The following is a 13,535-nucleotide window of genomic DNA, read 5'->3' as shown; positions in this document are numbered from 1 at the left end:
TGGAACCTGATTTTGGCAAGAGAAATTAATTGGCCACTAAAAGAAAGATTAAAAAATTTCTAATGAATAGTTAGTGGCCAATAAATGTTTTAACGGTTTCATCTCAGGGAATTCAAATGAAGGTGGAAGCTATGGAAGGTGGGGAAAGGAACGAAGACAAAAAATATTTTCAGCATTTTCTTTCTCTATCAGGTTTTTTTTTTTTCTTTTTGCATCTTATAAATTAGAGTTAGGGTGTGTTTGTTTGAAGGATTTTGGTGGACTTCTACTGTTTATCTCATTTTTTTTAAAAAAAAACATCAAATCAAACACCTATTTTTTATTTTTTATATTATACTAAAAATCAATTTTACATTCAAAACATCACATCAAACCCTATTTATATCACATCATACAACTATTTAAATTCAAAATTTTTACTATTCAAATCCCAATTCAAAATTCAAACCCTCGAACAAACACACCCTTAAAAGTGTGTGTTTACTTGTGGTTTTTTGGTTTTTAATTTTGATTTTGAAATATTTTGGAGAATAATTTTTAAAGTGTATTTATTTGTAAGATTTGATTTTAATGATTTATTAAAAATGCTTCTCCTTGCGTGAATCTTGCAGCTTTTTATTGTGTTAATTTTGCATACCTACCAACCTGCTAGTCACGTGTGACGAGTAGCCTTAGGTATAGGATTTTTCTTATTTGGTTTTCAGACAAAATTAAACAGTAAAATTTTTTAAAAATCTAACAGGTAAACACAATCTATAATAATCGATATCATCATCCAATACAATTTGTCGTCGTGTGCTTTTTCTTGAGTTGATTTAACTTATCTTTCCGGAAAACTGATTGCATATCACTGGGAGCTCGCATCGAGTTGCCCGGGAATCCACCATATCTCACAAATGAGAATTGTAAGGCCGGAATCAATTTCTAAGCTAGTAATATATTTGATTAAATTATAATTTATTATTGCATTAAATCGTTAATTAGTTCTACTGCCACGTGGACAAGCATACCAGAGTGTATTTATTTATTTTGAAAAAGTCAAAATCTATCTATATAAACTTTAGTTTTTTTTTTAAATTTTTATAATATAAAAATCCGCAGATGCTACGCGCCTACAGAATCTAATACGTTATAAACTAGAGAGGTGATTTGAAACTTAATTCGACTTCAACAGTAATAACTCAGCAAGTTTCCAAACTCGTGACCAAAGAAACAGAGCCAAAGAATTTGGTATTGGTAGACGTGTACAGAAGATCGAGTCCTAGGAAGGACAATCGTAGTCTCATAGATAGAGTCAGTCCATAATGGCAGCTTATGCAGCACTTACCTCTCTTGTTACCACAATCACCATTGACCAAAACCCTAATTTCTTCCCTCCTTCCGCAACAAAACTCCTCGAATCGCTCCGCCAAACCGCTCTTTTCCTGCAACAATTCCTCGAGGGAGACTGCAACAATGGCGCCACACATTTGGAGGCTCGAATTGCAGATGCAGCACACGCAGCAGAAGACGCCATCGAATCAAACATCGCAGATCAAATTCTTTCCGGATCCACAGTTCAAAATCAGAACGGATCTGACCTCCTCTGTCCAGATCTGCAGAAAGCAATCGAAGCCATGGATTCCATCAAATTCGAGGCTATTCAGATTAAAAACGAAGAAGCCAATGTAAGTCATCTCCAAGTTCCTAAAACACCAATTCCTTCTGCATCTCGTCCAATTGAGAAAACTAATCGAATGGTAGCGTTTGAGGATGAAAAGCTGCAGATCATGGCAGAACTTGCAAGCTCAAATCCTTCCCGCCAGGTAATCTCCATTGTTGGAATGGGTGGGATAGGTAAAACCACCCTTGCTAGAAATGTTTATGATGATAAGCTCATTGTCGAATATTTTCATGTTTCTGCTTGGGTTACAGTATCTCAAGGTTACGATTTAGGAGAAATTCTAACCGAAGTTCTTTCGAGCCTAACTAACCAAGAAAGAAATAAAAACGTAGCTACTGATTACAACTATTTAGGCGAAAAAGTGCACAAGAGTTTGTCAGGAAAGCGATATTTGATTGTGCTCGATGATATTTGGAGTCTCGAATGTTGGTATAGCTTAAGAAGGTTCTTTCCGGACAATGACAATGGAAGTCGGATTTTGGTAACTACTAGGATGTCAAATTTAGCAAATGAGATATGCTCTTTTAACCTGGTAATGAAATTCCTCGACGAGAATGTGAGTTGGGATTTGTTTTGCAAAGAAGTGTTCTTACAAGAAAGTTGTCCTCTCGAATTCAAAGAGATTGGGATGAAAATTGCACGAAATTGCAAAGGCCTTCCTCTTGCACTTGTCGTGATTGGAGGGCTTCTTAAGAAATCGACGATGGGATTGGAGCAATGGGAGCGAGTTGCACGGGATGTCGGCGCAGCTATATCTTCGGATCCTGACGATCCTTCAATGGAAATATTATCTTCGAGTTATGCTTACTTGCCGGTTCATTTAAAGCCTTGTTTCCTTTATATGGGAATGTTTCGAGAAGATCAAGAAATAAGTGTATCCGAGCTTTCCAAGCTATGGATTTCCGAGGGATTTTTAAAACCCGTAATAGGTAAAAGTTTCGAAGAAATTGCTCGAGATTCCATTAAAGAACTCGTTGAAAGAAATCTTATTTTGGTTGATAAAATTGGATCGAGTGGAAGAATCAAATCGTGCAAAATGCATGACCTCATGAGGGATCTAAGCTTAAGGGAAGCCTTGAAAGAGAAGTTTTTATTTATGGTTCGGGGACAAAACCGCGACATTTCCCATGTCGCGAATGCCCAACGACGTATCGTTTTTTATCAAAGTTCTTTAACAAAGGACGAGTGTCACAAGATCTTTGATTCCTTGCTATCGTCGTCGCCGCGCGCCCGTACTTTGATATGCCATGATGTCATCACATTGCCTGCTATTGTGCCTATATTGCTAAGGGTGTTGAAAGTGGTTCGTCGTTATCCGTACGGCGAATTTATCCCAGGATTCGCTTTTCAGTCGGTTAATCTACGCTACCTTGACGTTTCGGATGATTATTGGGATCGTATGTCTGATTTTCTTGACAAAATTAGAAACATACAATCGATCGAAGTGCACGGGCCGCGGGGACCAACACTTGCGCCGTGTCATTTATGGGACAGAAGACAACTTAGGCATGTAAAGTTCGATAGAGTCGTTCTTCCTAATGTTTGGCCCCGTAAGAATCGAATTGTATTGGAAAATCTTCGAACGCTGGCGGATATTATAAATTTCGGTTGCGGTGAAGAGATTCTCGCGAAAATTTCGAATATCACGAAGCTGAGCATTAGCTACAACAGCGATTCCGATCAGTTTCCTTACCATCTTCGAAATCTTGTTGGTTTCAAGAAACTTGAGTCGATTTGTTGCTTTGGGTTGAATCGAGACGTGTTCATACAGAATTTTGCGTTCCCGCGATCGCTGAAGAAGTTGAAATTATTCGGATGTCGATTGCTTTGGGAAGATATGACGATGATCGGATCTTTGCCCCGTCTTGAGGTGCTGAAACTAATTTCATCTTTCGAAGGACCCGAATGGAATCCCGTCGAGGGGGAATTTTCGTGTCTGAAATTCTTGCTCGTTCGATCCTGCCACGATCTTTTACGCTGGAATGCGGATCGTTGTCATTTTCCGCGGCTTGAAAGTCTTGTTCTTGAGAGTTTACCGAACCTAGAGGAGGTACCGTTAGATATTGGAGAAATACCGACGCTTCGCTCGATTAGATTGAAATATTGCAGCGAGTCAGTTGTTGTGTCCGTTAAGAATATAGTCGAGGAACAAGAAAGCTTCGGGAATGTATTCCTCGAGGTCAAGATCTTGGATTCCCTTTTCGGGTGAGTCGACGAGCGAAAACATCGGCTAAATCGCGGTGTGGAAATCTTGCATTTTTCTGGGTGTGACTTTGGCTGCAATGCTCTTTTGTAACAATACGGCTATGCAGATTGTTGGTGGACTTCTGTTTGTTTGTAAATAAATAAATAAATAAATGATATATATCCCTATCAGTTTAAGTTTTTAGGTCAGACGATCATTTACTTCATCTAATATGGTATCAGAGTCGTCATTTACATATTCGAACACGGATTGATTGCGTTGTTCGACTGTAAATTGACCTTATAAATCGATTCGGGTCTTTTTTTAGTTATTTGTGGTATGCAAACAAGTCATACGGGACAAGACAAGACTAGAGATGTTAACGATCCGAGCAGAGCCGAGCCGAGTCAAATTTTAAGTGTTCGTTAACGTTTGCGAACAAGGCTCGTGTTTGTTCGTTAAGCTTTTGAGCTCGTTCGTAGTGTTCGAGCTCGGCTCGTTAAAAAATTTTTGTTGTTTGAACTCGTGTTCATGTTCGGCTCGATTAAGCTCGTTCGAGCTCGTTTGTCTTATTTTTTTAAATTTATATATTAATTGTAAAGAAATTTTAAAATTATTTTATTTATATATTTTAAATTAAATTTTATTTATTTATAAATTATAATTTTATATATATATAATATTTATAATAAATATATTATTTAAACGAATGTTCGCGAACAAAGCTCAGGCTCGTTCGTTAACTAAACGAGCTTGTTTCTGTTGTTCGGCTCGGGTCATTAACATTTGCGTATGAACTTTAATCGAATCGAACGAGTCGAGTTCACGAACGACTCGATTCGTTAATAAACTTTAATCGAGCCGAACCGAGTCGAGTTTACGAACGACTCGATTCGTTTGAACTAAAATGATTTCAAATTGGTTCTTATATTTTATTTATTTATTTATTATTTTAAAATGATGGTTTTATGGAAAAATGTTTTAGTAAATTTAGAATTATAAAAAGTTTACTTTTAAATCTATTTTCAGTATAATTGATTTTAAAATTTCAGTTAAGATAGAATAGTCCCTCCGCCCCATAATAAGGGTTACATTTTCCATTTTTTATTTTCGTCCGTCCCAAAATAAGGGTACTATTTTTTAATTTAGTAATTGTACTGCATTCCTAACATAATAAATATCATTCAACTTACAATATATTACACAAATGTCACAACTTTTATATTACACAATACTACTAAGGGTATTTTCGTCTTTTTTACAACACAATATAATATTAATATTAAAAATTTACGTGCAAAAAATAAATGTAGTATACTCTTTGGGACGTAGGGAGTAAATTTATTTATAGTTATAATTATCAATTTTAAATTGAATTAGAATTTTTATTTTTATTAGTAATGATGAGGATTGAATAATATTTCCTTAATAAAGTATTTATTTATTTTTTTACATTATTATATTTAACATTAAAATTATAATTATATTATACAATATTAATAAAAATATTTTTTATATATTTTAATTTGTACTACATATGAATATGATATTAATATTCAAAGTTAGATAAACAAAAATAAATGAATATTTAATTAAGAATATAGTAAAAATTTTATTTAAGAAAAACATAAAAATATATTAATAAATTTAATGAAAATTTAATTATTCGAACATATTTATTGCGGATATTTATTTGCATTTAAATTGTAGTTAAGTAGAAGTCAATTTACAGTCTAACTATCCCACAATGTTCGATCAAGGCTAGGGATGTCAAATGGGGAGGCCCGGACCTGCTTTTATTGAGGCGGGTTCGGGTATAAATAATATGTTTCGGGGCAGGTTGTAAATTTAAAATTTTAAATCCAGCCGGGTTTGGGGCAGATTACGGGTTTTACTAAAAATCCGTCCCAACTCGAATCCGGACCCGAACTCGGATATTTTTTAAAATTATTATAACTAATATATATGTACATTTATATAATAAAAATATATTATTTATTTACTTAAATAATTTTAAATATAAAATTCAATTAGTTTGTCTGCTCTAAATAATTTTTTAAAAAATTATTATATCTAATATACGTATATTTATATAATAAAAATATATTATTTATTTATCTATCTTATTTTTATGAATCATTTGATTGTTTTTAGATTTGTTTTTGTCTGCTTTTAATGTTATTTGTTCATTGTTAAAAAAATATTTATTATTATATATTTTTTTTAAAAACGGGTTTGCCGGGTTGGCTCCGAACCCGGAGGGTTCGGGGCGGAGCAGGTCCTGGAGCCGGGTGGAAGCGGGGCGGAGCGGGTCTCGGAGCCTAATATTTTCTAGCGTGGCGGATCTTGGGGCCTGCAGAACCGTCCCGAACCCGCCCCGTTGACATCCCTAAATTCAAGTGAGTTAATGTCTATCCAGTTCATAATCAATAAGCAATCAAAGAGTGTCAGAAACACAGCAATCTTAACTTCAATAAATTGAGTTCAAATGCAATTCAGAAGGCCAATATATAGCTAATCCAAGGTAGAATATCCCAAAATCGAACTATAGTCGAAAAATCAAATACCTAACACTTCACTATCACTTCAAGAATAATCCACACAAAATTCACTAAAATTTCATAGATTCTTTAAGGCTATCTTCAATCCATCAATTTCGTTTATCAAATTTTAACTCTGAATATGTAGATGCTACGATTATTTTAACCATAACTTCATTATTTCACTATTATTATTCAAATATTCAATTTTTTTTATAGCATTTTAAACAATTTTTTATTTTTATAATTTTTTTTTTAAAAAATAAAAATTTAAAGAAAATGGAGCCAACACCAAAAAAATGGCATTGCGCTGTAGCACACCAAACTATGGTGCACGATTTGGTTTCAAGCTTGGAGTCCCAAATACCAATCACAATAATCCAAGGCAAATTATCCCAATAATTGGATTCAAAGCATTACAAATTAGGATGAGACCACTACCCAACACCAAAATCAACGGTGATCGTCGATGGTTGTGGTTGACGGCTGAACTCCGCGGCGGAGGAGGTTGTCGTCGTCAGAGGATGATTGGTTGTTTGCAGGGACGGAACTCTAAATATATGTATTTTTATATAAAAAATAATAAAATTATGCATTTTATAATAATTTATTTCTCCTAATTTTTATTTTTTTTATTTTGAAACGTAAAAAATCATAAATTTTTTTTATATTTTTGGTCTTTAAATTTTATTTTTTATAGTAAAAAAAGTATTAAGTTTTATATAATTTTGTTGAAATTTTTTCTAAAACATTTAGATTTTCTATTTTTTTTTGCCAAGTTGTACTATGAATAATAAAAAATTAAATCGATAAAAAAAAAAAAAAATCGATTTTGCCCCCCGAACTTCTACTGATTGTTCCGTCACTGGTTGTTTGCAAGGAAGGATCATATATGTCGAATCCTAAGAACAATGATGGATTACTTTGTATTCTAACGACATTGTTGTTCTAAAATTAGGCGTAAACAAAGATGCAAAAACACAAATAATTTATACAAACCATATGGATCAAAGAAACATACATAGGCAGTTCGATTTTATGTTTAGATAATAATGGATAATAATTATAAAATCAGTTTTTTATTAAAAAAAAAAATTGTTTTGATATAATAATGTTGAAAGTGCTTTTTAAATTGTTAAAATTACCAAATAGGATATAGTAATGTAAATAGTATTGTTGATTAAAATTTTCTAATTTATTTAGAATTTTATAAATTATATTTAAAACTTTTAATTACCTAAACTAATTGAAAATATATTTATTAAAATTTATGTATTTTTTTTATAAAAATGAAAATTTAAAATATAATTAAATTTAAATAATACAAATTCTACAAATTATTTAACTTTATAAATTATATACTATATAATTAAATTTATAATTTTAAATTTTGATATTTTCAGTCATAAATTTTAAATTTAATTAAAATAAAATATATAAATTAATAATTAAAATACAATTCTATTTAAAATTTATATAAATGAATTATTTTTTTTTTATATTTTATTATTTAATTTGTTGTTATTATTATTATTATTATTATTATTATTGTTAAAATTGTAATTTAGATAGTATTTTTGCTTTTTCAAGAAGCACCTCATGAGGGTCTGTTTGGATTGACTTAAAAAATAAGAAGAAGCAAAAGCCAAAAGCAAGAAACAGTTCGATTTTGTGTTTGAATGAATGATTTTTCATAAAAAAACTGTTTAGATGTAATAAAATTAAAAATGATTTTAAATTGTTAAAATTACTTAAAAGAAAATATTCTTAATATAATTGTATTTTTCTAGAAATTTTTTATAATATTTTAATTATATTTAAATATTTTAAATAAAAGTATAAAAAATATGTTTTTAAAATTTACTTATTTATATTTTTAAATTTTAATTTAAAGAAAATATATAAATTAAAAATAAAATTACAATTTAATACTCCTTCCGTCCAAGCAAGAAGTATACATTTACTTTTGGCGCGAAGTTTAAGAAATAATAGTATTTTAAGTATAGTGGGTAGGTAAAAGTAGTGTAATTATATTTTTGGTATAAAAGTAATGATGTGATGTAAAGTAAGAGTATTTGTAGAAGAAAGTAGAGTATTTAATGCAATAGTTATTTTGTAATTGAACGTTCCAAAATAAAAATATGTATACTTTGTAACTGGACGGAGGAAGTTTTAAATAATTCGTATTTTCTAATTTATTTTAAATTTTTATAAATTATATTTAATAGTTTTAGTATAATTAAAAATTTTATATACTCTTATTTAAATTTGGTATCTTAGTTATAATTTTAGATTTTAACTCAAATATAACATAGTTACGGCCACCGTTCACTGGGGCTTCAGTCGCCAGCTCCCCTGTCATCAGGTCACCAACTTCCTTAACCTTCCAGCAATGGACAGGCGTCAGCCCCATACATGGTCTTACGACTTAATTATTTTATATCTTATTATATTATTGTATTTATTATTATTATTATTAAAGATAAAATAATAATTTTAATTTAAAAGTGATTCTGCTTATTTCAGAAGCTACCTTCAATGTATTTATGAAAAAAGCATTTTGCAGCCTAAAAAACTGCATTTGTTTTTAGACAGAAACCGATGCAAACAGATACAAAGTATTTTTCTTTACAAGCAGAAGCCAAAAGCAGCTGTTATAAACCAATCCAAACGGGGCCTCAGGTGCTTCTAAAAAACACTTTTTGGAGCCTAAAGGTTACTTCTGTTTTTAAGGAAGAGCCAATGCAAATATGAAAAAATATCTTTTTTAGAAGCAGAAGCCAAAAACACTTTACAGAAGCTAATCCCGGGGCCTAAGTCATAGTATACTTCATTCATCAAAAGTTGCCGAATAAAAAATACTGGCTCAACATGTGTTTTGAAAGTTTTTTGTGCCTTGGATCATTTCGAAAATAGGGCTCTCAACATTGTGAAAATAAAAACAAAAACAAAAAAAAAACAAAAATTTCGACAAAGTTAGAATCGATGGCAGAATTTTGTCGATATTGAAGTAGCGGCACGATGTAGTAAAAACATATACACATAGAATTATATGAATAAATACATAATATAATGGTTTATGATCTATCAAAAGAGAATTTACTCTATTTCAATCATAAGAATTGTTGGGACTGGACCAAGTCAATACTAAGTATGATATTCTCTGTTTTAGGCTGAGCTCACACGGATTTATTTTTGAACTTACTTTTAAAAGCCTTATACTAGTAGAGTTTATATCAAACTTGTAAGATGTGGAATTTTCTTGGGTTTGCACCCCCAACAAGAATTCGTATATATTTATAATAGCTTGTAAATCGTCTAAATAAATCAAGAATTTCATAAATCTATTAAATAAAACATATACCATAAATATAATATATGTATATTTTTAAAATATATCTTAACAAAATATTATACTCCTTTCGTCCTTCTCTGAGGGTTATATTTACCTTTTGCGTCATTGTACTTAACATTAAAAATATCTTTATATTTATATAATTCTTTGTACAAATATCATTCTATTAGTATTATAAGACACTAGTAAAAATATTTTTGTAATTATTTTTAATTTGTACTATATTTTGATATAATAATTAATATTTAAATATCAACATATAAAAAATAAATGAGAACCTTAGAGTCGAACGGGTGTAGTATTTATTTATTCATCTTCAATTCAAATGAATGTATAGTTTCTATGCAAAATGAATATGACTTTTTATTAAAGAAAAAAAAAAAAGCATTTTTGTTTGTTTTTTGCTCCCTCGGTCTTAAATAAGACGAGCGCATAACTGTAGATACGATAATTTAAGTAAAGTATAATTAGTAAGTAATTAAGAAGCGCATAACTGTAGATACGATAATTTAAGTAAAGTATAATTAGTAAGTAATTAAGAAGTGTAATAATAGAAATAATTATTATTTATTAAAAATAATTATAGATTAACATTAAGATAACTAAATAGTTTAATTAAGATTAAAAAAAGTTAAAAATTATAAATTTTAAAATATGATTAAAATGTATAATAAAAAAAATTGTGTGAAACAGACGAAAGTAAAAAATATGTACAAATTATGTCGGACATATGAAATAGTTTTTTTTTTTTTAATTTTCATTTTGATGATGTAACGGCCACGTCTCTACATTGAGCATAAATGCAGAAGAGGGTCCACTGGCTCCACTGGATTAACTAATCACAGGGACAATTGTTTTATGTACGTTTTCCTTTTTAAGTATCAGGAGTGGAAATTACGAATATACCCTCAGATTCGCTACCCCAAACCCCCATCGTCCTTTTCTCCCAAATCCCTAATCCCTACTCCGATCCCGGCGACGCCACCTCCGCCGCCGCTCACCGACCGCCCAAATGGAGAGCGGAAGCATCCTCGAGTCAATCGGTCAAGAAATCATCGGCGTGATGTCGCCCGTCTCCATTTGCATGCTCCTCGTCGTCCTCCTCGTCTACACCGTCTACAACCCCGCCTCATCCTCCGCCGCCGCCACCACCATACGCACCGCCGCAAATTTGGTCTACCTCGAGTCCCCGTCGGATTCCACCGCACAAAAGCTTGAGGGAGCGATCCTAAACGCGGTTGTTTTCGTGGTTATCATTACCCTCGTAACTTTCCTTCTCGTCCTTCTCTATTATTATCGATTCACTAATTTCCTAATCTACTACACTCGATTCTCCGTGTTCATGATCTTCTCCGCCATGGGGAGCTCAATTTTAATTTCTATAATCCAGCGATTCAGCATCCCCGTCGACGTCGTGACATTCTATGTGTTGCTCTTTAATTTCACTATTTTGGGAACTATTTCCGTGTTTTCCTCTGGAATTCCGATCATTGTGAAGCAGAGTAACATGGTGGCGTTGGGGATTATAGTGGCGGCGTGGTTCTCTCGGTTGCCGGAATGGACTACTTGGATTGTGTTGGTGGCATTAGCATTGTATGATTTAGCTGCTGTTTTGGCTCCCGGTGGACCTCTGAAGATGCTGGTGGAGTTGGCATCCAGTAGGGATGAAGAGTTGCCTGCATTGGTTTACGAGTCGAGGCCGAATGTAGGGAGGAATTCTGGTTCTAGGGCTTCAAGTTTAGGGCTTTTGGTTTCGGCCGGGTTAGGGATGAGTGGTGATAACAATAGTGGTTCTGTAGAATTGCAGGAATTGTTGAGGAATGTTGATCGCCGCAATGGAATCGAGATCCGTGGAAGGAATGAGCATTTGATGATTTCAGTTGAGAATGATGTGAGGATTAGTGGAGATGACATTGAGGAGGTAAAGGAAGATGATGATCTTGGTGAGACGTCGCCTTTGATGGGAGATGGAAATTCGATCGATAGGGTAGTAGGGCCAAGCGAAAGCAGTAATTATCGCGGCAATGGTGATTCAAACCTTTTGGAAAATAATCGTTCTGTAAACAGGGTGTCGCGAGGAAATGAGAGGGAGGGGGTGGAAATGGAAGAAGGGAATCTGAGAGGGATAAAACTTGGAATGGGAGATTTCATTTTTTATAGTGTACTTGTCGGGAGGGCGGCAATGTATGATCTCATGACTGTTTATGCCTGTTATCTTGCGATCATATGTGGACTTGGGTGTACGCTCATATTATTGGCTGTGTGTCGTCATGCATTGCCGGCGCTTCCCATTTCAATTACTCTGGGAATCATATTTTACTTCTTGACAAGACTGCTGATGGAGCCATTTGTGGTCGGAGCTTCTACTAATTTGATGATGTTCTGAATGGTTCCCCTGTTTCTGCTGATAATCAGATTTTTTTGTAGATTAAGCAAGATAGGTAACTCCGCCGGCATCAAGATAACTTCCAGCAACATTGATTCAGGAATGACGCAAGCAATTTTCTGTATCGCAGGTCTGGTCTGTTGTTTGTTGTCGATAATATCTTTTGTTGATAGCTTTCCAAAAGTCATTACTCTAATGTAACAAGAAATTGGAAACATGAAATGTATCACTTTTTCTGTCGTGTTCTAAGTTGACCTTTAGTTTCGTGGTAAAAGTAATAAGGAGGAAATAATTGGTTGCACTACGTTTATGGTAGCTTGAACATCAATATGTGTATTTAGATACGTTCTGGAGTTTTGAAGAGATTTGGGAATAGTAAAAAGGTCAAAAAATAGATAGATATTTGATGTGTTGTGATATAAATAGATGAAGTGCGATGTTTAGCTTAAAAGATAGATTTCTTATGTAGTATTTTAATTAGAAAATGTGACGTGATATATTTTAGAGGGAAAAAAAAATAATGAATAGTGCCAAGAAAACATAGTTGAAAACATATGTAAACAGAGCAACCTACGGGAGTGATGATTAATACAATTTGCCCATAGTTTTACATTCTAGAAAATTGCCGGCATCTTCATAAGAAATCAATGTTGATATAGGGTTGTTCATAAGGATCATAGTTACCTTTCGACTTTCTTCAAATAATGTTATTTTCCTGAATCTAGAAATGGGAAGTTATCCATGCCTATAGGGTTCGTGTTGGTTTTAACTTCTATGAAGCTCTTTTGTGCGACAATAATAAAAATACTTATTCGTATGTCGAATGTGGAGATCTTGAAGTGATGAACAAAAAGAAAAACTGTGTTAGTGATGGATGTTTCTGTGTATCGGACATGCATATCTTGATTACATCTTGCCAAGAAAGTTTGAAAATTAATCGGTTTGTTGGGAACCATGTTATCATAAGTTTTGTCGGGATGCTGTCACTAATGATCTGGTTGATATTGAACTGTCTTGAACTCTATATTGGATTATGAATTTTATACTTTTCTGCTGAAGGATCTTTGATTTCTGATGTATTTGATGTCATACTACCGTGTGTTGTGCGACTCTTTCTGAATTTGCTATTGGTTATTGTTGTGTGGCGACTTGCTTTATTGTATTCTACTTCATCATGATCTTTGAAGAAGTTGTAGATTTTGCATAACTAATTTATTTGGTATCTTTTTTTTGTTTTGGTATCTTTTGTTGTGTCGTCTATGCAATGCACCTTATCAGATTTACATCTAGTTTTTGCTCTATGTAAGTATAGATATATTTACCGTTTTATCTACACATCGACTTATGAATAATGGTATAAATGTGTAAAAATTAAAGTACCTTTAGGTTTGTTCGGAATTCGGGTG

The 13,535-nt window shown here is 32.7% G+C and overlaps 2 protein-coding genes across 2 annotated transcripts; both read left to right on the top strand.

Moving 5' to 3' along the window:
* Positions 1-1,223: 1,223 nt before the first annotated feature.
* Positions 1,224-4,039, top strand: LOC127256745 (putative late blight resistance protein homolog R1A-10). Its single transcript, XM_051282896.1, has one exon. It carries the CDS (start codon positions 1,305-1,307, stop codon positions 3,870-3,872), a length of 2,568 nt encoding a protein of 855 aa, XP_051138853.1. The 5' UTR covers positions 1,224-1,304; the 3' UTR covers positions 3,873-4,039.
* Positions 4,040-10,607: 6,568 nt separating this feature from the next.
* On the top strand, positions 10,608-12,389 carry LOC127256779 (presenilin-like protein At1g08700). Its single transcript, XM_051282967.1, has one exon. The coding sequence runs from the start codon at positions 10,756-10,758 to the stop codon at positions 12,127-12,129; it is 1,374 nt and encodes a 457-aa protein (XP_051138924.1). The 5' UTR covers positions 10,608-10,755; the 3' UTR covers positions 12,130-12,389.
* The last annotated feature ends 1,146 nt before the right edge of the window (positions 12,390-13,535 follow it).

The sequence above is a fragment of the Andrographis paniculata genome, unplaced genomic scaffold (genome assembly GCF_009805555.1).
Source record: "Andrographis paniculata isolate CXL003 unplaced genomic scaffold, ASM980555v1 Contig56END, whole genome shotgun sequence".
NCBI lineage: Eukaryota > Viridiplantae > Streptophyta > Magnoliopsida > Lamiales > Acanthaceae > Andrographis > Andrographis paniculata.
This window is presented reverse-complemented; position numbering and strand designations above follow the sequence as displayed.

Bases quoted from the DNA above. Each gene is read 5' to 3' on its own strand.
- LOC127256745 (XM_051282896.1), top strand. From the start codon at position 1,305: ATGGCAGCTTATGCAGCACTTACCTCTCTTGTTACCACAATCACCATT.
- LOC127256779 (XM_051282967.1), top strand. From the start codon at position 10,756: ATGGAGAGCGGAAGCATCCTCGAGTCAATCGGTCAAGAAATCATCGGC.